A 25,613-nucleotide genomic window follows, 5' to 3' on the forward strand; every position below is an offset into this window, starting at 1 on the left:
GCAGGCTACATGCACTATCAGTTCTCTGCACTGCCCTTTGGCTTATCTACTGCACCCAGGGTATTCACAAAGTGCCTAGCTCCAGTCATTGCATTTTGCAGGCAAAGAAATATTCAAGTATACCCATACCTGGACGATTGTCTAATTCAGGCAGAAAGCAAGGACATTCTTTTGAATCACCTGGCCTTTCTTCAAAGGGTACTGACTTGTCTGGGGTTCACCATAAACGAAAAGAAATCCCACCTGGTACCCTGTCAACAAATTATATTCCTGGGAGCAAGCTTGAATATAACTTCACAGATGGCTTTCCTCACGCCAGAGAAACGGATTCATTTGACAACTTACTTCAAACAAGTGGCGTCAAAAACCCAACTATCTGCAAGGCAAATACTACAAGCCTTGGGGTTCATGGCCTCCTGCATTCTTCTAATTCCATATGCAAAGCTGAATATGAGGAAACTACAATTGTATTTCAAATTGTCTATGGTGTCAACATTCACAGGATCTAGAAGCAAGGATTCCTATCATACCTTGCCTACGCCTAGAGTTCCTTTGGTGGGCAGAGGCCTGCCACCAAAACGGGACTACCATTCACATTACCCCCTGCCACCCAAATCTTAACAAGAGACGCATCAGACTATGTATGGCAGCTCACCTGGCAGGGAAGTGCATTCAGGGCAAATGGAACCCAAGTCAAATGCACCTGCACATAAATCAAAAGGAAATGTCAGCTGTGCAGAATGCTCTGACAGCCTTCAAGGACCACATTCTTCCAGGACAACTAATGGTAAAGACGGACAACACCACTGTCATGTGGTACATAAACAAGCAGGGGGGTGCACATTCTTACCCTCTCTGCAGCAGACTAGCCATGGCATTGTGGAACACAGCCTTGAGTTACCAAGTGAATCTACAAGCTCAATTCCTGCCAGGAAAACTAAATACACTGGCAGATGGACTAAGCAGAAACCTCATGGACCCACACGAGTGGAAACTGGAACCAAGGATTTTCAACATGTTGACAAGCAAATGGGGGAGCCCAGATACAGACCTGTTTGCCTCCACCCAGAACCACCAACCTGACAAATTTTGCACAAGGATTCCCCACAAGCTAGCTTGGAAAGTGGATGCTCTATCCTTCAGCTGGAAAAACCTATCAGTTTATGCCTTTCCTCCTCTGCCTCTGCTCTCCAAGGTACTACTAAAGATCAAACATGACAAGCCAAGGACAATTTTAATTGCACCAGACTAGCCTCGTCAACACTGGTACCCACTTTTGCGCAGTGTGTCATGCTTGTCTCCATGGCGCCTGCCTCAGACTCCTTTCCTGTTGTCTCAGCAGGAGAACCAGATTCTGCACCCTCAGCTGCAAACCCTGAACCTAGCAGCCTGGCTAATTACCTAATCTCTCTTTTACCATCCCTTAGTAAAGGATATCATTTTAGAGGCAAGGAGGCCTAGCACTAGAAAATCTTATCCTGCAAAATGGAAAGATTCTGTGCCTGGAACCAATCTCAAGGAATGAACGCAGCAGTGCCCAATTTAATTCAGATTCTACAATACTTGACTGAGATGCTTCAAAAGGGCCTGTTTTTTTCCTCCATCAAAATTCATGCCTCAGCCATTTCAGCTCATTATAGCACAGAGCCTCCACCCTTCTCTCACCCACTGCTCAAGCAGTTCCTCAGAGGGGCCAAAAATTTAAGGCCACCAGGAGAGCTCCAACTCCAACCTGGGATCTTAACTTTGTCTTGGAGAAACTCACTCTTCCTCCTTTCGAGCCAGCTGCTACTGCAGATTTAAAAGTTATTTCCTGGAAAACAGCTTTCCTTTTAGCAATCACTTCTGCAAAAAGGATGTCTGAATTACAAGCCCTTATGGCAGTGGAACCTTTTATCATCTTTCATGCGGACAGGGTGTCCCTCAGAACCAATCCCTCCTTCATGCCCAAGGTGGTATCCAGTGTGGCTCTTAATCAGTCCATTCATTTGCCTACCTTCTTTCCTAACCCACAGAACAAAGGGGAACGAATACTGCACTCTTTAGATGTGCACAGACGGCTTAGATTCTACTTAGATGGGACTAAACCTCAAAGGAAATCTGAACAACTGCTGGTGGCATTTGCCACAGGAACAGAGGAGAAAGCTATTTCAAAACAAACCATTTCAAAATGGATAGGCCACTGCATTCATTTCTGCTATAAGCACCATGGAAAACCTGTCACGCAGGGCATCAGACCCCATTCAACCAGGGCTGCATCTACCTCTACAGCCTTTCTCAGGGGCGTCCCTACTAGGGACATCCTAGAAGCTGCTACCTGGAGTTCTGTACATACTTTCACCAAGCTTTATCATTTGCCAATTTTCTCTAAATCCAGAGCTGGTTTTGTCACTGCAGTCTTGCAGGGCCTTATAGCTGGTCCTAATTCTATTTAAATTCCTCCTCCCAACCTTAGCTTTGGGAATCTACCCAAATGTAATGACTGCAACAGTGAAACATGAAGAACATAGTACAGTTGTATACACTTACCATAAATGTAGATGTTCGAGTGTATTCACTGTTGCAGTCCTGGTTACCCTCCCTCCAGCCCCCATGTTCATCGTGTTTCACTGTTGCAGTCATTACACTTGGGTTATTCTGCTGGCATGCTACCCGCAGTTGGCCTGAATTCCAAAGTCCTGGTCCGGCATCGGTTGCTGTCGCCTCATCCCTGTCGTCAGTGCACCAGGGGTATTTAAGATACAGCCGGCGCCATTTTCTTCAGTCTTTCTTGCTGCGCGGTGCCCGAAGCAAAAGCAGTTCGCAAGTGCCGGTTGGCCGACTCCTGAGATTTTCGAAATTGAATTTCAGATCCGAAGTCTTCAATAAAGCTAAGTACCCCATTGGGGAAACTTTTTCTTGCTCCAGACCGATGTCAGTAAAAGTTAACAATTGTATTTCTTGTGGGAAGCAAATACCTCATAAGGATTTTCATTCTTACTGTATTCCTTGCCTAGGCCCTGACCACGACGTTGCTAGTTGTCGGCTTTGTGCTAGATTTAATCAATGCACTATTAAGCATCGGTACGATTTTGCTTTTCATTACTTTGGCTGAAGGTTTAACTATATAATGCCGTTGGAACAGCCGACGACCGGAGTTCATAAAAAGCGCAAGGAAAAAGAAAAGGACAGGCATCTGTGGTCCAGAACCGATGACGAAGCCTCTTCTAGGCCAGTCGCCGGTTCGCCAGTTCTCAGTGAGGTGCTTTCGCAGCCTCTGACACCCGCTACCTCAGAGCCACAGGCCGCCTCTGACTCTCACGTGGAGACAGCTAAGCCTCTGGAAACTCAAGGTATTGGGCCTATGGAAACTACTCCCTCAGATGGGTCCGGAGCCGCTGAGCAGGCATCGGCTTCTGAGGGTGTTTTCAGACCTACACAGCTTTCTATCAAGCCATCTTCAGCAACCAAGACAAAGTCTAAAACACATTTAAAGACAAAGAAACAAGTACAGCATTCTCCTGGGCAGTCATCCATGCCTAAGAAACAGATGCTTAAAATGGCCAAAGACCTAATTACTTTGATCAGGGGTTCCCATCCCCCTCCTGATAAAAGGCCTAGGCAAGACACTGACTATGATTCCTCTGATCAGGTTTCCATTTCATCTGATTCCTCTTCAGAACAGGGATACTCTCTTTCTCCCTATGAGGACTCTGATGCTGAAGAATCTATCCCTTCAGCCTCTCCTCTTGAGGACTATTTTGGGGAAACACTGCACACCATAAGGGAGCATTTCCACTGGGAGAGCCAAGATTATTCAGAATCCAAGAAAAGGCTCAGAGACTTTCTTTTATTGCCTCAACACAGACCTCTTGCTATTCCACCTGTACTAGACATTGTAGATGATGTATTTTCAGAGGCCATTCTGTCTCCTGATTCTTTACCCCCTGCACCAGTTAAGCCAGATAGGTACTACAGGGTTCCAGATTCACATAAATTTCTTTATAAAAACCCTGCTGCTGACCCAGAAACTATTTCTCAGGGTCCCAAAGGGGTCAAGGCTTCCACTGCAACAAACCCTGTTCCCTCTGATAGGGGTTCTAGAGCACTGGACAGATGGGGGAAAAAAGTTTACACCTCTGCTACTTTGTCTGTAAGGGCTTTAAATTTCCAGTTTCATATGCTGAAATATCAGCAATACCTAATGTCTCTGCTTAAACAGAAAGTACTGACAAGCTCTGAATGTCCTGAAAACAAGGAAATGCAGGATTTATTGCATGCAGCTGAACAAGTGGGAAAGCATACTTTGCAATGTAGTTTTGATTCACTAGAGGCCTCTTGCAGGGCCGCAGTTACAGGCTCTGTTATTTGAAGGCATGCTTGGTTAAAGGAACAGACTCTGCCTGGTCATGTTAAAGCAAAATTATTGGATGCTCCATTACAGCATGATACTTTGTTTGGTGTTAAGGCAGAAGAGGTGTTAAAGAAAATGGAAGATAAAGCAAAATCTATGCAGACTGTAAAATATTTCTTACAGGTTCAACCACCCAGATTTAGCAGGAACTGGCCTTCTAAAAATTGGTCCTTTCCAGTGTCAGACTGGCCACAAAGAGGCAGATACAGACGCCCTAGAGGCAGATCTCAGCCCCAAGGCTCATACAGACCCAAACAATGGGGTGCTTCTGCCTCCAAAAGCGGAGAACGGAGAAGACAAATCACAACCATATAGGAAACAGTCCCAATGACTTCCCACTGCAAATGCCAAGCACTTATTTTTTGGTAGCACCCTTAGGGGGAAAGCTAGCACTTTTCTCACAAAATTGGCACACGATCACCCAGGACAAATGGGTACTGAATATTGTTTCTCAGGGCTACAGGTTCCACTTTCACACCCTTCCGAAGGCAAAAGGTATGCCAGACCTGCCACACAATCAGTGGACAGAGGCACAAAAGCAAATTTCATCTCTCATGGACATGAGGGCTATTCAGCGAGTATCACACCAAGAACAGGGACAAGGATTTTACTCAAGGCTTTTCTTGGTACCCAGAAAGGACAAAGCATGGAGACCAATACTGGACCTGTCTATCCTAAATACTTTTCTGGACACTCCAAAATTCAAAATGTTGACAATGCAGCAACTTCTGCCCATGCTGGGCAGGAAGGCTTGGCTCATAACTTTGGACCTCAAAGAGGCATACCTGCTTGTCCCAATCAGAGAATCTTGCAGAAGATACCTCAGATTTGTAGCTGGATCAATGCACTACCAATTCTCTGCACTACCCTTTGGCTTATCTACTGCACCCAGGGTCTTCACAAAATGCCCTACACCAGTAATTGCAATTTGCAGACAAAGAGGAATTCAAATATATCCATACTTGGACGACTGCCTTATTCAAGCAGAGAGCAAAGACATACTACTACAGCATCTGGCATTTGTAAAAAGATTACTAATTTCCCTAGGGTACACAGTAAACGAAAAGAAATCAAAACTAGTACCCTCTCAAGAGACAATATTCCTGGGTGCAAGCTTAAATACAACTGCCCAGATGGCTTATCTCATGCCAGACAAACAAAGGCAACTAACTTCTTACTTCAAAATGTTGGCAACAAAGACCCAGTTATCTGCAAGAAAAATTCTGCAGGCTTTGGGCTTCATGGCATCCTGCATTCTGCTAATTCCATATTCAAGACTGCATATGAGGAAGTTACAATGGTACCTAAAAAGTGTTTGGACTCAACATTGCCACAGCCTGGAAACATTAATTACCCTCATTCCCTGCCTGCAACAGGAGTTTCGATGGTGGGCACTGGCCTGTCACCACAACAAGGGACAGCCGTTCATTTTACCCACAGCCAGGCATACTCTAACAACAGATGCATCGGATTATGCCTGGGGGGCACACATGGCAGGAAAATGTATTCAGGGCACGTGGCCCGCAAACCAAATGCATCTACATATCAATCAGAAAGAGATGCTAGCTGTACAGAATGCCCTGTCAGCCTTCAAGGATCTACTCCATCCAGGACAACTACTGCTACGGACGGACAGTACTGCAGTCATGTGGTACATAAACAAGCAAGGGGGCACACATTCCTACCCCCTCTGCAGGCAAGCCATGATTTTGTGGAACACAGCATTGGCCTATCAAGTGCATCTGCAAGCACAATTCCTGCCAGGAAAGACAAATACTGTGGCAGACGAACTAAGCAGAAACCTCATGGACCCTGACGAGTGGCAACTAGATCCACAAGTCTTCAGTATGATAACAAGGAAATGGGGATGCCCAGACATAGATCTATTTGCCTCCCCTCACAACTGCCAACTACAGAGATTCTGCACAAGGACTTATCACACGCAAGCATAGAAGGTGGATGCCCTATCATTCAGCTGGAAAACCCTGACAGTATATGCCTTTCCTCCACTGCCTCTCCTCCCCAAGGTACTCCTAAAGGTCAGACAAGAGAAGCCATAAATTATTCTGATTGCCCCAGACTGGCCACGCCAGCACTGGTACCCAGTCCTGAAGAGCTTGTCTCAAGGCCCAGCCTGGACTTTACCTCAAATTCCTTATCTTCTGACCCAACAAAACAATCAGATCCTGCACAGCCAACTCAGAACCTTAAATCTGGCTGCTTGGCGAATAATATAACCACTCAGAACACAACTCTCTCTAAAGCAGTTATGGATGTTATTTTGGAAGCCAGGAGTCCCAGCACCAGAAAATATAATGCAGAAAAATGGAAGAGATTTTGTGCTTGGAATCAGGCACAAGGAATTGACCCGCTCCTTGGATGTGCACAGACAACTCAGATTCTGCCTTGATAGGACTAAGCCCTTTAGAAAATCTGACCAGCTTTTCAACAGGGGCAGAGGGCAAGCCCATTGCAAAACAGACAATTTCCAAATGGATAGCATACCTCTACAGCATTTCTCAGGGGAGTCCCTACAAGGGACATCCTGGAAGCTTCTACCTGGAATTTCTGTACACATCTTCACTAAGCATTACCACCTGCCTATCTTTTCCAAATACAGAGCAGGTTTTGCAACAGCAGTCCTGCAAGGCATACTAGCCAGCCCCAACTCTTCTTGACTGCCTCCACCCTTCATCAGCTTTCAGAATCCACCCAAGTGTGATGACTGTAACTTTGAAACACGAAGAACATAGTACAGTTGTGTACACTTACCATAAATGTAGATGTTTGAGTGTATTCACTTTTGTAGTCCTGGCTTCCCTCCCTCCAGCCCCCTGATTTCTCTCTCTCTCTCTCTCTCTTCTTTATGGCTATTATTCACCCCTCTCTGGGGTTTTGGTATTGGTATTTACTTTTTACTTGTGGTGTTTCCCCACCATAACTTAGCTCCCTATTTGGGGGGCTCCTGACATTTGAGGAAAGAAAAACTGATGTAATGGTGTCGGCTGCCTGTTTGTATACCCCTGACGACCTGACGTCATTCCTGGAGCGACAGCATCCGATGCAGAAATACTAAGTCTCTGGTATTCGGGCTGACTGAGGGCTACCTGGAGGCAGATAACCCAAGTGTGATGACTGCAACAGGGAATACACTTGAACATCTACATTTATGGTAAGTGTACACAACTGTACTTTCCTCTGTGAGGACTCTATAAAGCTGTGAGGCATAAAACCCCAAAGACAAAACAGCTGCTTACCACCTTGTCTTAGTCTAGGTCAGGCAGCTTCTCAACCCCTTCTTCCTGGGGTTCCACTGATTAATTGGTTGAACTGGCTGAAGTTAATAAGCATTTGAAATGTCGGGACCTGCTGGAGCGAGTACCAAAATGCGGAGTCAGTGGCTGAAAGATTGGACTCCTGTATACTAAGTCCAAGATGCCATTTCTTGGGATATTCCTTTTCTTCAAAGTATGGCAGACTTGTGGTTGATATATATAAATTGCCCCCTGCAAAAATTTTTTTTAAGGAGAAGAGAGATTTTCGAGATTCACTCTTGTTATATGTCAGTCTTTTTTCCGTCATTTTGGCAGTCTTGAAGATTTTATGTTTTTAAAATGTAAGAGGCCAGATTTAGAAATATCAGTGGTGCCTGGAGCCCTTTCTGAAAAGGGAAAGGAAGGGGTGGAGTCTGCATGCAAGGATTCCGATTCTTATGACTCAGAGGCAGAAGAACTGATTTATGTGGGCCAGATCCCTTATATGAAAGCTTATGAGTCAGGCATCAAGGGAATCCTTTCCTCTGCTTCTCCACCAGAGGACTTCTCCATTGGAGACACCCTTCGTAGAATAAAGGACATTTTTCTGTGGGAGACAGGCCCTGCTCAGGTACAGCACTTATTTGGACTTGCCTAAACCTAGAGCTCCAGCTATTCCTTCAGTTCTAGATGTCATGGAGGATGTCTTAACAAATGCATCTGTTGATCCACTCCCCCCATTCTAGGAAATCTGACTATATAAGATCAGTCATTCACGCAAGTTACTTTATAGAAGGTCTTTTGGCTACTATAATGCTTCTGGATTCCAACAAGGGAGCAGTCTCACCTCTGTCTAAGAACTCTCTTCCTAATGGCAGGCAGAGTGGAATACCCATCAGATTTTAGAAAAAGGTGTATACTTTAAGGCTCTGAACAAGAGTAGCACAAGTGCCAGTAGCCCATGCCCTTGTGACTGATAACTCTGCTGGAGAAGATGAGGATTAAGGCAAGGGGTGCACAAGGTAACAATCTGAAGCAAGAGATGTTTGCAGTTATGGCCTCTCTTCTGCAATTGCTAGTTACTCCAAGATGTGTGGCTTTAGTGCAGTAGATGCATCATGCAGGGCACCAACAGGGGCATACCTATTTGAGGATAATGTTCCTTCCATGCCGTATAAAGATGGAGCTTGACAGTATACCTTTGGGTAAAGATCTCCCCTTTGCACTCCCTGTGCAAATAGTTTTTTAGAAACTGGAGGAAAAGTGTAAGATTATGCAGTCTGTTAGGAGCAAGGGCTTGCAAAAACCTATGTTCAGCATGAATTACCGTTCAGCATGAATTACCCAGGCAAAGCATGACCCATACCCTAAACAAGACAGTGACAAACCTAGCAAAGGGATAAAGTGCAAGTTTGAAAGAGAATGGCAAGCAAGACCTAAAGAGAATCCCGAGTGCCCTCAACACTGCAACCTTCACCATGTATTAGTTGTGACTCAGGTAGCTTGCCCCTCCTTCTCCTTACTTCCTTCAAGTACACCACAACCAACTCCCGATACTTTCCCCAGTGGTCCCTCTTCCCTTAAAGAATGTTGGAAAGCCCTTAGCCTGTTTTGAAAAAAGCTGTGAAAGCATCATCCACAACCAGTAATGAACAATCTGATTGAAGGCTAGAATTTGCATTTACAAAATATGCCAAAGTGTAGAGGCATCCCAGCATTTCCAAGAATCAGGTGGTCTATATCCCAGCATTCCTAGAAAAATGTTGCAGTATCGGGCCATAGAAAAGGTTGCAACTGGTGTCAACTAGAGAGGAAGGAAGGAAGCTCAAATGAAACCCATCCTAACCTGTCTTACCGGAACAAATTCCTCATATTGAAAATTCTGAATATTGACTCTCCAAAGTCTGTGATAGTGTCTCCCAGCTCAGATCCTTGGGGCCACTGTGGACCTAAGGAATGCATACCTTCACATCTGTATTGTCAGAGACCATGGAAAATTCCTCAGATTTACAGCAGAGGGATTTCATTTCTTGATCCCGTCCTTTTTTATTTTTTTGTCTTGTCTGCTGTACTGAGTCTTTACAAACTGTCTGACTCCAATAATTGCCTAGTGAAGGATAAAGGAAATCCAGATATACCCCTTTCTAGATGATTACCTTATCTTTGTGGAGTTTCTGCAGAGGATTGTCAAGTCTTTGAGGATCACCCTGCATTGCTTTATGACTCTAGGTCTCTCCATCAATAAAGCAAAATCGAACATGAATTTTGAATTGTCACGCTCATATGTTAAAGTATCTTCTGAGTAATTGTGAAAGTACGAGTATTGTTTTGTCTGCAGTTTCTTCTTTTAAGGAAAAATCTGCTTTAAATGGTTTAATTTCTTCCATTACATAGGTTGCAATTTATTATTTAAAGTGTGTGTGTATGACTCTGTGGATACTTTTTCCAGGGCTATGGCCACTGAGGAGTTTTGCATGGCTGCATTCTCTCTAAATCCTTTGGATATTTAGTTTTTTGTCCCTGTGCTGCAGAGGTTAATAAAAAAGAATGTGATGAGTGGGGTAAGCTGATTCAGGGCATCTCTCAGATTTTTCGGTCTTCCTTTTTCAGATTTTCCAAAGGAACTCTGAACTCCTTCATCCAGTTTTGGCAAGAAACAAAATAAACATTCTCATCAAAAAGTTGGAAAGAAGTGCTTAAGAAACAGTGACAAAGGGATTCCAAAAAGAAGGCAGGACCCCCCCCCCCCAAAAAAAACAAAAGACAGTCTAGCAAGTCAGAATGACTATTTAACCATGTCCCTACCAGTTGATCCCAATCAACTTTAGTTGACTGCCTGGAAAAATAGTGTGTTGATTCCATTTAGGCAACTATTTATTGAGTACTTGCAGCAGGAACTAACGTAGTCAAGAAAACCTGCTATTAGAAAATCATTTATTAGCGACTGGAAAAGGTTTTCTGGTTGGTGCCAGCAACATAACCAACATCCATTCAGGGCTAGCATTTCTCTGGATTTCTCCCTTCCTTTTCTCCTTTCTCAAAACTTACCCTAGTGACTCCCTTCATTTCATTTCCACTCCCTCTCCCTTTTTTCCTTTCTCATAATGCAGCCTACTCACCTTTCACTGTTCTACTCTCTTGCTCTAATTCTTCCTACCTCTCACCTCATGAAACTGAGTGCGTAAGTGCCTGCACTCCAAATTATACTTATGTACTACAAAATACTTATGCTTTAATTTCATTCAATGCTTTGTTACAACACCTTGCTCGAATGTTATTATTCTGTCTTCTATATTACTGTGTTTTTAGTAGTTTTGAAAATTGTATTGTACTTAATTTTGTTGATATTAGCGTTGTAATAATTGTATATGGAGCTTTTCTCCCCGGGCCTCCATTGAAAACAGGCTCATTTTGGCCCATTGGACTGTCCCGGTTAACAAACTGCAAATAATCTACAATCTGCAAACCTATGAACCTGTAATAAAATAAATAAAATAAAATAAATATTCCTCCATATCATATGTATTTAACTATAAGTATCTCCATATGAGTGTGGGCTATGTGGTTTTGTACAACCTCCTCTTGTGACATTAGATGACGTTATGCCACTTAAAACAGTGAACTGTTATCCTTTCTTTTTTCACAAATGTGCGATTCAGCTGTCCTTGTATTATCTCCTGTCTTTTTTTCCCTTGCAGTGATGGATTGACTGAAGAGGAGAACTTGGATACAGAGAATGCTGCTGCTGCATTTACATCCCCTACAGAAATTAAAGATAACATGATAGGTGGGTTTTCAGACATTGTATAACGTAACTGTTCAACAGTCCTCTTTCATAAATTTTGTAACATCTTGTGTCAGAGGCAGCTGAGTTTTATTTAGAGAAACAGTAAATGCCTGAGCATTGTTTAGTCCTGTTTCTTTAAGTGTTACATTTTTTTACAGTAGACTACTACACCTTATTGTTGCATATGTTACTGTTTTTGATTGTGCTGCAGAAAAGGTCTAATTATATTTTTGTGTTAAGGATACTACGATGGTTTATTTCTCCCTTGGTCTAGTTGCCTGCTTTGATGCATTAGTATAATGTATTACTGTTCTGCTGTTGCTGTAGCTTTGGTACAGTGGAAGACTTGTAGCGCCGATGTGTGCAGTTGCTGTAATAATGCTGATGGGGAGTTCTACTTGATTGAGTGGACCAAATCAATCTTTTTTTCAGTCGTGTTAATAAGCATAGAATGGATAACAACTTGAATAGTGCAGGAGTGGTTTCTAATGCAGGCAAGATTAGGCAAAAGTGAACTAGGTAGAGTAAGTCTGAACACCTCACTTTTGCTTAGTTGTTTAAAAATGATGTACAGTGGTCATCTGGTTAGGTATTTAACCAGGAAGTACAGCTACAGGCATGTATTATACAGAGAAAGAAAAAATAGGTGTTTTCATTTCTTGATCTGATTTAAATTCATTTTAACAGCCTGTTTCTGCTTTAGCTAAGGTCTTTAACCCTATATTAGTGATTTCAGTGCATAGTTAAACTGCATTTTTGCTGTTTAAGTGGTCTAACTGCTGTTATTAAGACCTGATTTCATTCTTGTGCACTGAATGTATGTCAGGCTAATTCAAGACTTGTCTTTGCATTGGGGCAGTTCCAGGCCAGTCAGATCAGGGCTAAGGGTCCAGTTGTGTTTTTCCTCCCACCTGTCCGGTTGTAATTGTGTTCTTAAAGGGACAGTCCCACTGTTTAAAATTAGGGTCAGAGTTAAGCTGACACAAATCATGCCCACTTCGATATATCACTTTCATTCCCAACCACAGTGCCATGTTACTTTAAAATATCCTGTAAATCCACAGTACCAGTCTTGTTTCAACTCCCAGGATAAACTAATCTTTGGATTTGTGTTCGTGATTGACGTATATTGGACTGGGGAACTATGCTCCTGGTTCATATTTAAAGTAAAGAAAGCTGTGCCAGGGAAAAGGGACACCGGTGTATACTGATTTTTAAATTTTATGTCACTCATGCTTCTACAGATGTACAAGCATCCCGCTCTTAAAAAGTAGTGCATTTGTCTAGTAGTATTCAGAAATTAGCACATATCAAACTAGAGGCTGAAAAAGGAACAGAAGAGTGTTTCTTGTAATGCTGCAACTTCTATCACACACTTGCTTTATATGGAATTACTAGCAGGTCAGAAAGTCACTACATCAGCCTAGTATTCAAAAATCAGCATACAGTAAAATATGAACGAAAGAGACATATGGTTTCCACTATTGTTTGCCTGACCCAGATGCATTCTATAAGTAGTAGCTATGTTATAAAATTGTTGTAGATAGCCAGGATTCAAAATCACCACAGAATAAAATATGAAATGAAAGAAACAAAAAACTATGTTTACTAATGTTTTAAAAGCCTTGCATTACTGATGTGTTTCTAGAGTAGTAGCACTGTAGCAGCAGCAGTCAGGTCATACAAATACCTGAAAGGCTACTTTTCTCAATGCGTAAAATGCACAGATTAAACTAATGAATGGCTGACAGGGAGAGCTGTTGTCAGTACAACTGCAATTTGAGATGGAATTTGGCTAACACCTTTGAAACTTCCTTCAGGCACTCTTCCCCATCCCCCTCAGCCAAAGGTGAGCATGCTCAGAAAGGTAAACCTGAAATGTAAACAAAGGCTAAATCAAAACAAAAAATCCTTGGGACTGTCCCATTTTACCCAGTTTGACAGCATAACTCCTTCCTTCTCCCTGTTTATTGACTGTTGATAATAAGCACTTAAGTGTCATTGTTAGATTAGTTAAAATAAAGGGTAACCGTATATCTTTATGTCTAGTAAGGTATATCAAAACTAACAGTCAAATTAATTTGCAGAATAAAGGATTTACAGTTACAGATTTGGCAAATAACTTTTTGTATTATTGTTTTGTTTAACAGTCATTAGTTAAGAGCTTTGTATTAAAGTGTTGCAGTGCATAAACAATATTGTAACATAGAGACAAAAATAATGTTTGAATATAAAATTTAAAGTCAATGCTACGTTGTAAAAATGACAACGCAGTTAAAAATTCAGATCCTATGCATAAAAGAGTACATTATTTAATCAGTTTGAGACTATATGCTTTGTATGAAGATGGCGGTTTGCCAAGCACGTCAGCTCAGATTACAGCCAGCCTATCAAGCTGAATTAAAGAGAGTACTATCCATTTAATGCATTTATAGGTTTACTATTCATCCAAAAAAAATGTTGACAGTAATAATAAATTCTTGCAGCATTCAGTACTACTGAAAAGTTAAATGACGTCAGCTAAAAAAACGGTTATGGTAAAAAAGTGATTGGAGTTTCACTCACAGAACAGTATGTTCAAGACAAAATGTAAAAAGTTCAACAGTTAAAATTAATTTCATATAGGTGCAGAAATGCACAGTGCTACATTACTATTTAGTTTCATTTAACATTATCAGTTTGCTTACAGACGTGCAAGAGTTTATTAGTAGTAAGTGTTTATCTCATGCAGAAAAATGTAAATAAAGTCAGCACAGTAAGCAATGCTATCAGTTTATAGTTGTTAAAGCTGCAAATGTTTATTTCATGCAGAAAAATGTAAATAAGGTCAGGGCAATATGCAATGTTATAATTGTTAAAAATGCAAATGTTATTTTAAGGACCTAATACAATCAAGAACTTTAATCACACAGCCTTGCACAAGAAGTAAAAAGAAGAGGTGTAAAAAGCCTAACTACTTTGATATTAATGCAGGCTTTCCTTTACCTCATCAGTGATTGGGACATTGCAGAGTAAAATTTGGCAAGAGTTGTGGTGTAGAAGTTGACTGTGTGTTTCAATTATTTTTTCAGTGTTTGTTGTTTTCAGACAGAGTTACTTTGCAGTACTAGTTTCAGTTTATGTTTTTATCAGTGTTCAGATAATACTGACAGAAAAAGCAGATTTCACTTAATTTCTTATCTATGTTCATGTAACACTGTCAAAATGTTCTCACATTTTCAGACAATTATGAGTTAAAAGCAATTGTGTATGTTTTCAGACAATTGTACAACAGTACTAGTTTTCAGTTTATCTATGTTTAGACAACGGTCTCATGTTTTCAGACAGTTGTACAACAGTATTAGTTTTCAGTGTGTGTTTAGACATTCAAAATGTTCTCATGTTTTCAGACAATTGTACAATAGTACTAGATCTCAGTTTATCTGTATTCAGACAATACTGACAGGAAAACAGATTTCAGTTATTTATTTTTTTTTTAATTCTCTTTATTGTAAATTTTCACAAAAATTGTTAAACATACAGAAAATAAACAGTTACAACAGACATAAATCCTAAAACATCAAAGACAAGTACATCAAAACAAAACTATATACAAATCATACAATGCCCAAAGCTTCTTGAATGGGTCCAGTATAGCGTGAAGAAAGTAATTGAAATCCCCATGAGATCAATATTCAGTTCAGTATATGTTCTGATAATATTCCCCAAAATTCCTTAATAACTGGTTTGTTCTTAATATTGTGGAACAGAAATTTGTGTGCCTTGAGGTATTTAATAGCTGTTAATTTGAACCCCTCCCAAGAGAGGGAGTGTCTATTTTTCCATTTTAAGGAAATGTAATATTTGATTAACATAAAGATAGGAATTAAAACCTTACATTTCAGTTATGTTTTCAGACAGTTATATAACAGTACTAGTTTCAGTTTATGTTTTTATCTATGTTCAGGCAATACTTACAAAAAGATATTGATAGTTTAGTCTCCAGAATATAACAATAACAGAGGTAACACTGTCAAAATGTTCTCATGTTTCAGACAATTTGTCAACAGTACTAGTTTTCAGTCTATGTTCAGACAATACTGACAGAAAAGGTACTAATATAACATGTACCAGTTTCAGTTATGCTTTTATCTGTGTTCAGTTCACACTGGCAAAACTTATTCTTTTAGTATTAGTTTAGTTAGTTTTCAGAATATACACAGCTATTTTAAATGTTCAGTATATGCAAATGTAAATGTCCGTCAAGTTTCAGAATATGACATTCATATTTAGTTATGTATTCAGTATAGTACATTTCAGTCAAATCTCGAAATTTAAAAATAGTAATCAGTTACTTCACATTATTCAGTCATTAATTTAACAGTAAAATAACAGAATTACATTATTTAGTCATTAGTTAAGGGTAAAGTGACAGACTTATTTGTTACATGGTTAATAACATTATTCAGTCATTAGTTAAGAATAAAGTGACAGTTGTGTTTTACAGTCTTATTAAAATAAGTTATTTAAATAACAGGTAGTAATAATTCAGTATACTCAAGGTATAACAGGGCAAGCTTAATTTGTTAATTAGTTTACAAATTACAGTGCATGTTTACAGATTACAGTGCATTTTACATAATTATTTTACATTAGTCAGACATTAAAAGGACAGCAACAGACAATGCAAAGGTATAGACGTAAAATACAGAAAGTATAGGTAAACTATTACATATATATGTATTATATAATATATGTATAGGTAAATAGTAAACTACTATAGCTCATAATTATTCATAAAAGTTAAAAAGGTAAGTAGCATTATAGATCAAATTTAAATAAAAATGTATAGACACAAGTTAATACAGGATATGGTAATTATGCTTCAAGGCCACTTATAAAGTTATCTTTTTAGTGCACATTTCAATTAGTCTTCAGACAATAGCCATCATGCTTGATAAGCTACACATAAAAAGAAACAGTTCCATGTTTAAAGATGTAAATCTATAAACAGGAAAATGGTTTTATTTGCTATAAAAAAGACACTAAGGCACCAGTTCATAAGGTAAAAAAAAACATGAGTGATAAACAGTGTAACTTTACCATTAGAGCATACAGAGATATGAATGAAAAAATAGGCAGGGTTAACAGTTAGTACTCTGTCTAACTTAAATAAAGATTCACAAATCCAGGTTAATCAGCTTTAAAAGACACAGAATTAAAAGACACTCATTTTCATTATAGTGTACAGGTTTTAAATATATCACTCATACATCAAAACATAGACTTAAAGAGTATAAATCTAGGTAATGTGAAAATCAAATCATAAAGTTAAGAGACTTGAATCCAGACAGGCCATAAATGCTCAAGTGACACCTAGTGGTCAAAATTAAAATTGCTGGTTTACCAAAATTTTTTTTTATATTTTCAGATTATGAGTCAGGTAGCATAAAGCTGTATACAGTAGTTAGCAATACAGATGTAAGGTAACTACAGAAGTAGGTCCCTGTAGACTTTCGTCAGGGATCTCAGGGGCAACTGTTATATTAGGCACTTCCAGTTTAAAGTAGTTATTAGACATTAGACAGGCTAAAGGGCATAATGAATTGTTTCATTAATGCATAAACGATAGTTAAACAGAAAGAAAGTATAACCTTGCTGGTCAGTAGTTTATTGAAAAGGAAAGATAAGCATAAAGTGTGCAGACAGAATGTTCTTTTCTCAAGTAAAAGATACAGTTTTGTCAATCACAGAATGTTTCTTAATGGAATGTTAAATAAAGCACATATGAGACCTAGCCTGGAAACCAAGGGAACCAAGGTTAAGAGGGCGTGTAAAGCAACACAGGGTTTTGGCATTATTAAAATATACTTCAGACACAGTTAGAGAAGTCAGTTAAGGTTAGTTAATTAATTTGAAATGTTATTACAGACACTCGAGCCTGAGTACAGAAGACAGGTCAAATAAAAACTATATTAGTTTACGTTGTTCAGGAGAATTAGAATATGACATGCAGTAACTTTGAACACTAATTGTTTATCAGCACTGTTAATGAAGACAGTATTTAGATATTGTGAACATCTAATAAAGCCTTATTAAATGAACTGTAGTGTTTGGAAAATTCATTCTGAAAAGTACACAAGACTTGGCCCATAAAGGAGAGACAGGCACCTGTTCAGCATGAGTTTGGCTAATTAACAGATAGACGTTCGTTCTCAGTCTTATTACAGTGTTTCTAGATAATTATGGTACAGTACAGTATTATCAAGTCTTACAATCATTTTGCAAAGTCTTGCCCCTTAAACTTCTCACCAGTCTTAAAGACATTTCATAAAATTCCTTAATGTTGAGTGTGCAGATACTTCTTGCACTGATTTTAATATCAAATTGGCGAGTTTTTAGTATAATTAGTTTACTGACTCTTGGTGGTTTCAGAAGAAGGTTTCCAGGTTAGTTGTTTTGTATTGAAATTTAAATACTCAGTAGCAAGTCCACCACAACTTTATTTAAGTTATATTATTATGTGGGTTGGTGCAGTGGCACAGAAGATAGTATTGTTACCTTGCAGCAAGAAGTTCTGTAGTTTGATTCTCAGCTGGTGTGCTTCTGTGGAGTATGCATGTCCCCCTTGTGTTCACGTGGGTTTCCTCTGGGTGCTGCAGTTTCGTCCCACATTCCAAAGACATGCAGCAGATGGATTGGGCACTCTTAAATTAGCCATAGGTTTGAGTGTGCATGTTAATATGTGATGTGGAAGAACAGCCATGGCAGGGCAAGCCACAAGACATTGTGAACCTTAGCTGTAGATGATTGCCACTGTTAAAATGACACCCTGACCCCATGTGCAGAAGTGGGAAAAGAGGGGTGAGGATGGATGGATAAAGTTGAACTGAACTTGTCGTCCAGCAGGTTTGCTATAGTTACGAGCTGGGAAAGTGGTGCCATTTATGATTAACTCAGCACATTGAATATGATTAAAAAAAACATATAGTTATCTTTTACCTGGGAGGCTCTCTTTGCCTTATAGCTTACTTTGACAGATTTGACCAGCTCTGTAATTTGTTTAGACTGATAAGTGTCTTTTTGCACTGATTTGACTCTTCCTTCTTGGCTTTAAAGAGGATTTTTTCCCCTTTTGTTGACTAGTCTCTTTATGCTAGGGGTCCACCAGGATGGCTTATTTTTTGCCAGTAGTCAAAGGTTCTACTCAGATGGGTACTGCCTCTTCTATCAAGCTATGAATGTGGTTGTACACTGCTTTTGTGTACAGCTCAGAGTAGGCCTCAGTGTCTTCTGGGTTTAGAGGGGCTTGGAAGTTTAATAAGCTGTCACTTAGTTTGAGATAATTGGCCTTAGCAAAGTTCTTAACAAGTTTGGAGTTTAATGGTGTTCTAGGTTAGTTTTAATAATAAAGGAGATTATTTTGTGGTCAGATGTTACCAGGGAGGAGATAATGCATGGGAGGGAGTAGCATCCCGCCAGTGTTTGTGGATGTTAGATCTAAGATATTTGTACCTCTAGTTAGGGACCTAACTAGTTGCTCCAGAGTGTTTGCATTGATGAAGTCCAGACACCTCCCAGCAACTGAATTATGGGTCATATAAGTATCCTAGTTTATGGAGGGGTAGTTGAAGTCACCCATAAGTGTGGTGTTAGGCTGAATGTTAAGAGATTCCAGTAGGTTTAAGTAGGAGTTGTGGTTTTCCAGACTCATATTAGGTGATCTTTAGCTAGTAAGGATATAATGGGGGGGGGTCACACCTGTGGTTAGTTGGGCATGGAGTAGCTTAAGTGAGCCATGTTGTTGGACCAGTCTAGCAGTGTATTTGTCTTTATGAACACTAGACCCCTCCTCCCTTTGTTTTATCCTGAGTTGAGGGGATCAGAATGTACGAAAGGCATTGCAGCCTTTGATAACCAGGGTGCTTTCCATGGTTCTGAACCATGTTTCTGTGACTTTGCATATGTCTGTGTTCTCAAGGGTAAGGAGTGCTTCCAGGGAGTTCAGTTTTTTATTTAAACTCCTAGCATTGAGCAGCAGTACCTTTAAGTAATCATGAGTGATTTTTGTTATGTTGGAGGGTTTAACAACTTGGCACAGCCTAAAAAAAGGCACTATGGGGTATAGATAAAGTATTTGTCAGTATCCAAAAGCCAAGTGATTGACAAGTGCAAACCATCTCTGGGGAAGCATTGTGGTTTGTTGAATATGTCTCTGAAGGCTGACAGATACTGGATCCCCTTGTTTGACACCAGAAACTAGGCCAATTGAAGTAAATCATTTTTTGCTGGTACTGTAGCATCATCATAGGTGAAGGGAGGATGCTACTTAAGGCTAGATTTATACCCACCTGGAACACATATTCAGAGTGCTCCATTATCTTTCTTCATGTAGTCTACTGAGGTACATCTTAGGTCATTTACACTCATATGGACTACGACCGTGTCATACTGGTATTGTAGTTTAAAGACTTAATTGCTTGCATGCTTCAGACAGCTCACTGTGATCTTCTTGTTTAGCCTGGTAAGGGGACATCAGTATGTCTTGCAATGGAATCCCCAATAACTAGAAAGTTTGGCTGTGTGGTAGTATGCTGCCTTATGGGCGTGGAAGCAGGGCTATTATGATTTTCAGAGTTGTATGTTTTGTGAGGTGCTGTCTTCTGAGTGTGGACAGGGCTACTGAGAGATGCTTTTAGGAGGTCTTGGAGGTTTTGGTAGATTATAACTGAGTACCTCCGCATGTGTAGTTCTGTTTCTTTGTTCCTTAGTATTGGTAGGGAACGTTTTGGGTATAATGCTAACAACCTGGTTTGAATTTTTAGTGTGTGTATATGAGAGCTTTACCTCAAATGACATTGTGTATCTACATATCTCACACAGTGTGTTTGTCTGTTTTAAAATTAAATGGCTGGCAGTGTCAGTGAACATGAGGCAGCTACTATACTACTTCAGGATGCCCATATCCACCTGGCCAGAAACAGAGATGACAGGGAAGTGCCTATCCATTATACCAAATCCTTAGTAGATGGGGAGGTGTAGTGGAGAGTCACTTAAAGGTCAACGTGAGAGTGTTTATAGTGTACTGTTAGGTGGCCTGCAGTGGTACTGCCCTGTGCAAAAGCTGGCAACTCTTTGAGCAGCTGTGAACAGTGGGGGACTGTGGAGAGCATTTCCTAAAGAGAATCTTAAACTGGAGAAGTTTGATTTTGTACAAGGCTCTGGGAAATGCATTTTACACAGTTAAGCTCTCAGGCCAGTCAGTTAAACACACAAAAAGCTGTCCACTAGGAGTTCCCAACTCGGATGGTTTGAATTCAGTGTTGTGCTCCCATAAGAGTGCAAAAGAACTCTCTTAGTGTAAAATGAACTGGTTTTGAGTGCAAGTCCTGTAATAAATGCTTTATAAGAAAAGTCAGATTCCTGCGGTCTCAGGAATCCTTGGAAATAAGTTTACTAACCCTGAGAAATGTTAAAAACATACCAAAAAATGTGTGAAATGTAACAACACATAAAAACTTTGCAAGACTTATAAATATTTTGACAAACTCAGGAGAACTTTGGCAAACTCAGCACAGCTTTTGCAGTATCAGAGTAGGTTAGGAATGTAAGAATACTGTTAAAACAACCTAAGACCATTACACTAACAAACAGATGGTATTTCTTTAACAACTGCAGGGTGAAAAACAGTAAGTAAATGCAGCACAGAAGAGTTAAATAAGCACTGAGATGGTTAGAGCAAGTGCAAAAATTACTTATTTCAGCTTTGTAGGTCCAGATGATTTTAAAAGCAATCCAAGTCTTGTAGTCACAGGTGTCCAAGCCAGGCACAGGAAAGGTCTAAATAAATGAGCATAATCTCACAAAACTGCAATTCTCTTATATCAACAGGATGAAATACTTTTACACAGTTAAGCCTTCAGGCCAATCAGATAAACACACAAAAAGCCTTCCACCTGGGAACTGTTCAAAATACATAAAAAGTGTGCAAACATAAGAGAATTTAAGCAACAAAAAATGATGTTGCAAAACATAGAAATATTTTGACAAACTCATTTGAATGTTGGCAAACTCAGCACAGCTTTTGCATTATCAGAGGAGGTTAGGAAATATCAGAATACTGTTAGAATGACCTAAGAGCAGTATAATAACAATCAGGTAGTTTTTCTTTAACAAGTGCAGCCTGAAAAACAGTGATAAATGCAACAAAATCAATAAATGCAGCACAGAAATGTTAAATAGCACTAAGATAGAGCAGAGAGTCAGGACTGTTTTTTGCCATCTTGTTACGTTGTGTGGCATAAGGTTAGGCCCGGCACAGGGCATGGTGTTTAAAACTGGGGTTATTTTAAGATAATGGAGGAAAAGTTAAACGGAATACGTTATTCATCTGTTGGAGGCATAATACTATATTTTTAAGGAATTAAGAACTCTCTATTTCCACTTCTTTATGCTTTCTATTATTGCCTGGGTTTGTGACTATTTTTTAGTTTTGACTTTGCAACTCCTGTTTGCGAAATCAGGTTAGCCAAAATGTTAATTTTGGGATTTAAAGCAGAATTGTTTGTATACAAATTTTAACACTAAGGATTTGATATATCTTTAATGAACATTATTGAAAATTTCACATTTTAAAGACTGGCAGTGTTGGTGCCAAGAAGTGTCTCCTAGCTCTCAGATATTCAAACCTTTTTTATGATTAATGTTTTCCTAACTACCACAAAGTAGGGTGATAAATATGCATACTATCTTTGTATACACTAAGCAATTTGAAATATTGTGGAAGCTTAGGTAAAGATGAGGAGTTCGGACAGACTGTAGCTGGAGAATGAAATTGCATTTGTTGACAAAATTCTGGTTTGGGGAGAAAGCAGATGAACTGTGTTTGTGTGTGGTGGTGGTGGTGGGGGGGGGGTTAATAAGTAATACATTTTATCACAAAGGTTTTTGTCAGCTGCTATATTTTCAGTAGCCATCTCAGAGATGTCCGGGCTGCTGCTACATTTTCAGTAGCCATCTCAGTGGTATCAGGGCAGCAGCATTCAGGAAAAAAAAATGGACTTGTTTGCTGCCTGTGTGTGGCACTCCCTCATTCCTGTGGGCTGCTTGTTATTTCTTAGCAAAACTTCACCATGTAGAATTGCTGTGGCACATGAGCGTTTATGTACTCTGAGCAGTTGCCACTTGTACTCTTTCTAGTCCTGAAACAGATAAAAAAAAGTTCTTAACATGCCGTGTTTTAATGTATTAACACAAAGTTAACACAGGGGATTGAGTGGATGTTGAAGGCTGTAGGAGGTTGCCCTAATATTTTGTAAGCCTTGGGATTAGAAAGCTGGGCTTTTTCTTGTTGGGTAGTTTTCGTTTCCAGAAGAGCATATTTTATTGTAAGAACCATTTAGCCACCGCTGGTTAGTAAATAACCTGACAATGCCTGCCTCAAACTATTTTTTTTTCTGTCTCTTTCTCTGTTCAGGTTGTTTGCAGTGTAGGTGTTCTTGCATTGTGTTAATCGAAATAAACTATCTTAATTCCTGAGTTATCCAGTACTTAATGTAGGTGTGTTTAAACTGAAGAAAGTAGTAGTTTGCAGTAAGAATGGCATAAGGATGCATACAGAGATTTACAGCACATGCAAGTAATGACTGCATGTACTTTGCGGCTTGGAAAGAGGGGATGTTGGTGACAGAGTGAGATAGTATTGTACAGAGTATGAGAAATGTGAGCAGAACATGGATTTGAGTTAGAGATAAGTTTTTCCTATGAGGATGTGGTTCATTCATTTGACTTATTATTGTAGTTATAGATTTGAGTTACAGACAAGTTGTTTCTATGAGATTGTAGTTCTTATCCGGGTAGCCCATTCATACTGTTTTAACATTTCACTGATATTTTTATATTGGCTTTGATGCTGTAAAAATTCTCATCATTACCTTACAGTCAGTGTCAGTATTTTCTGCATTATTTTACTGTAAATATTTGTACCAGTGGAACTAGAAGTTTTGCTCCGTATATGCTGCTCTCAAATCAATGCACAATATTCTCCAGCATTTTATGGATACAGTTGACAACATGCACATCTTTCAGTCTTCAGATCAGTGTTTGTGTCAGAGTAAATTAGTTAATCATAACTGATATTCCTTGTTGAAAGCTAATTACCCCTCTAATAATTTTCTTAACCTTATTAATAGTCATTTTAGGTAGAATATAAATACATGCCAGTGTAATCCTTCAAAGCACTGTGATTGTACCAGGATGGTTTGCATTTATTAATCCTTGTATAGATTTATACTTATACTTTTATTTTCTGTAGTACTGGTGGTATGTCATCATGTTCAATCATAGGTTTTCCAAACAGTGAAAATTCAGGAGGTAAATGAAGCTGTGAGAAATGGCTTTCTGAATAGCTTTGATGAAAATGATGAAAGAAAACAAAGACATTTAAATACATTATAAAGCATGGTAAAGAAATGCTAGCATATGTTTAATAAAGGCAGATCTACCAAAATAGCTGCCGACAGAAAAACATGCATATTTTGTGTTTTAATATTTTGTCTGTTCTTCAATTTGTGTTTGAATGTTAGTGGTATCCCATAATTCCACTGGAGTGGCTGGGGTTACATGAGTATGCATGTATATTTTATATTAATTAGTGTACAGATTTTTGGCCAATTGTACCTACTGTTTATGGGCCTTTGTCCAGATTTTTGATGTTTCCAGGTTGAGAGGTATGATCCAGATTGTTTTAGAAGTCTTGTGGTTACAGATGTCCAAGCCAGGCACAGGGAAGCTCCAAGTAAATTAACACAGTCTCACAAAATGTAATTCTTTTATAGCAACACAATGAAAGAGTTTTACACAGTTAAGACCTTAGACCAGTCAGATAAACACACAATAAGCCTTCCACCAGCAGTTCCCAAGTTGGATGGGTTGAATTCAGCCCACTGCTCCCACCAGAGAGGAAAAGAACCCTCTTAATTTAAAATGAACTGGTTTTGAACTCAAGTGCAATAACAGATTCTTCACAACAAAAGTCAGAATTCCTGCAGTATCAGAAATCCTTGGAAGTAAGTTCACTAACCTTCAGAAATGCTCACAAAATACAGAAAAAAGTGTCCAAAAGTAAGAAAACTTCAACAACAGAGAAAAACTTTGCTAAAATATATTCATAGGTTAGTACTAAGCTAACTGCCTTTGCGAGCCATTGTAAGCCTAGCCAATTATCCCTTGTGAGACTCAAACCCTGCACCTTGTGTTTTGTAACGTAAACACCTTAACCATTAGGCCACCCTCCTATATTTTCTTCTTCTTCTTTCGGCTGCTCCCGTTAGGGGTCGCCACAGCAGATCAACTGTTTCTATTTCTTCCTGTCCTCCGCATCTTGCTCTGTCACACCAACCACCTGCATGTCCTCTCTCACCACGTCCATAAACCTTATCTTAGGCCTTCCTCTTTTCCTAAACAGAAAATAGAAGCACTAGGAGCCACGAGCCACAGGAACACACTTTATTAAATCCAAGAACTAAAATCCACAAAAATAAATTGTCCCTTAACAAGGTTTCTTTTTTTGCTTATAAGGATGGGAACTAGTATAATATAAATAAGAATTGGAAAATGTTTCCTTTCTAAATATTTTGGACTCAAATTTGTTTTCTTGCTGATTTTTATATATCGTTATGTCTAAATAGTCTAATTTATCTTTATTAATTTTGTAGGTAAATTTTAGAAAATCTGTAGAATTATTAATACATTTCATAAATTCTTCTATTTTTTCCTCTGATTCAAGCCAAAAGAAACACAGATCATGTAGATATTGCTTATAAAAGTTGCAATGTGTGATATATGGTGATCCACTAAGATAGTTCTTTTCCCATATATTTAATACTATATTTGCAAATCTGGGGGCACAACAGGCCCCCATAGCAACTCCTTTAATCTGTCTGAAGAATTCTCCTTCAAATACTAGAAAATTATATAGCAATACTAATTCTAAAATTTCCATAATGACTCTCAATTTCTTCCTGTTAAATTTTTTTCGTGTCTAATAAGGCTTCTAGGAACCACTCCATTGCTATTTTATGTGGGATAACTGAGAATAAGTCTATTATATCCACTGTAAGAAAAATAATATAATTTTTGTACAACTGCTTATTTACACTTTTTAGTAAGTCCCATGAATCTTTGAGGTAACCTTCTTTAT

At 39.2% G+C, this 25,613-nt stretch overlaps 1 protein-coding gene across 1 annotated transcript in view; it reads left to right on the forward strand.

The window, feature by feature from the left end:
* The window catches only part of GMEB2 (glucocorticoid modulatory element binding protein 2), a 2,829,650-nt gene that overhangs the window by 266,380 nt on the left and 2,537,657 nt on the right, over positions 1–25,613 (forward strand). The window contains exon 3 of the mRNA XM_044056980.1: positions 11,346–11,434. Within this exon, the coding sequence (XP_043912915.1) occupies positions 11,346–11,434 (89 nt within the window). The remainder of the gene's footprint in view (positions 1–11,345; positions 11,435–25,613) is intronic.

The sequence above is a fragment of the Protopterus annectens genome, chromosome 14.part0 (genome assembly GCF_019279795.1).
Source record: "Protopterus annectens isolate FY-2018-M chromosome 14.part0, PAN1.0, whole genome shotgun sequence".
In the NCBI taxonomy this organism is placed as follows: domain Eukaryota; kingdom Metazoa; phylum Chordata; order Ceratodontiformes; family Protopteridae; genus Protopterus; species Protopterus annectens.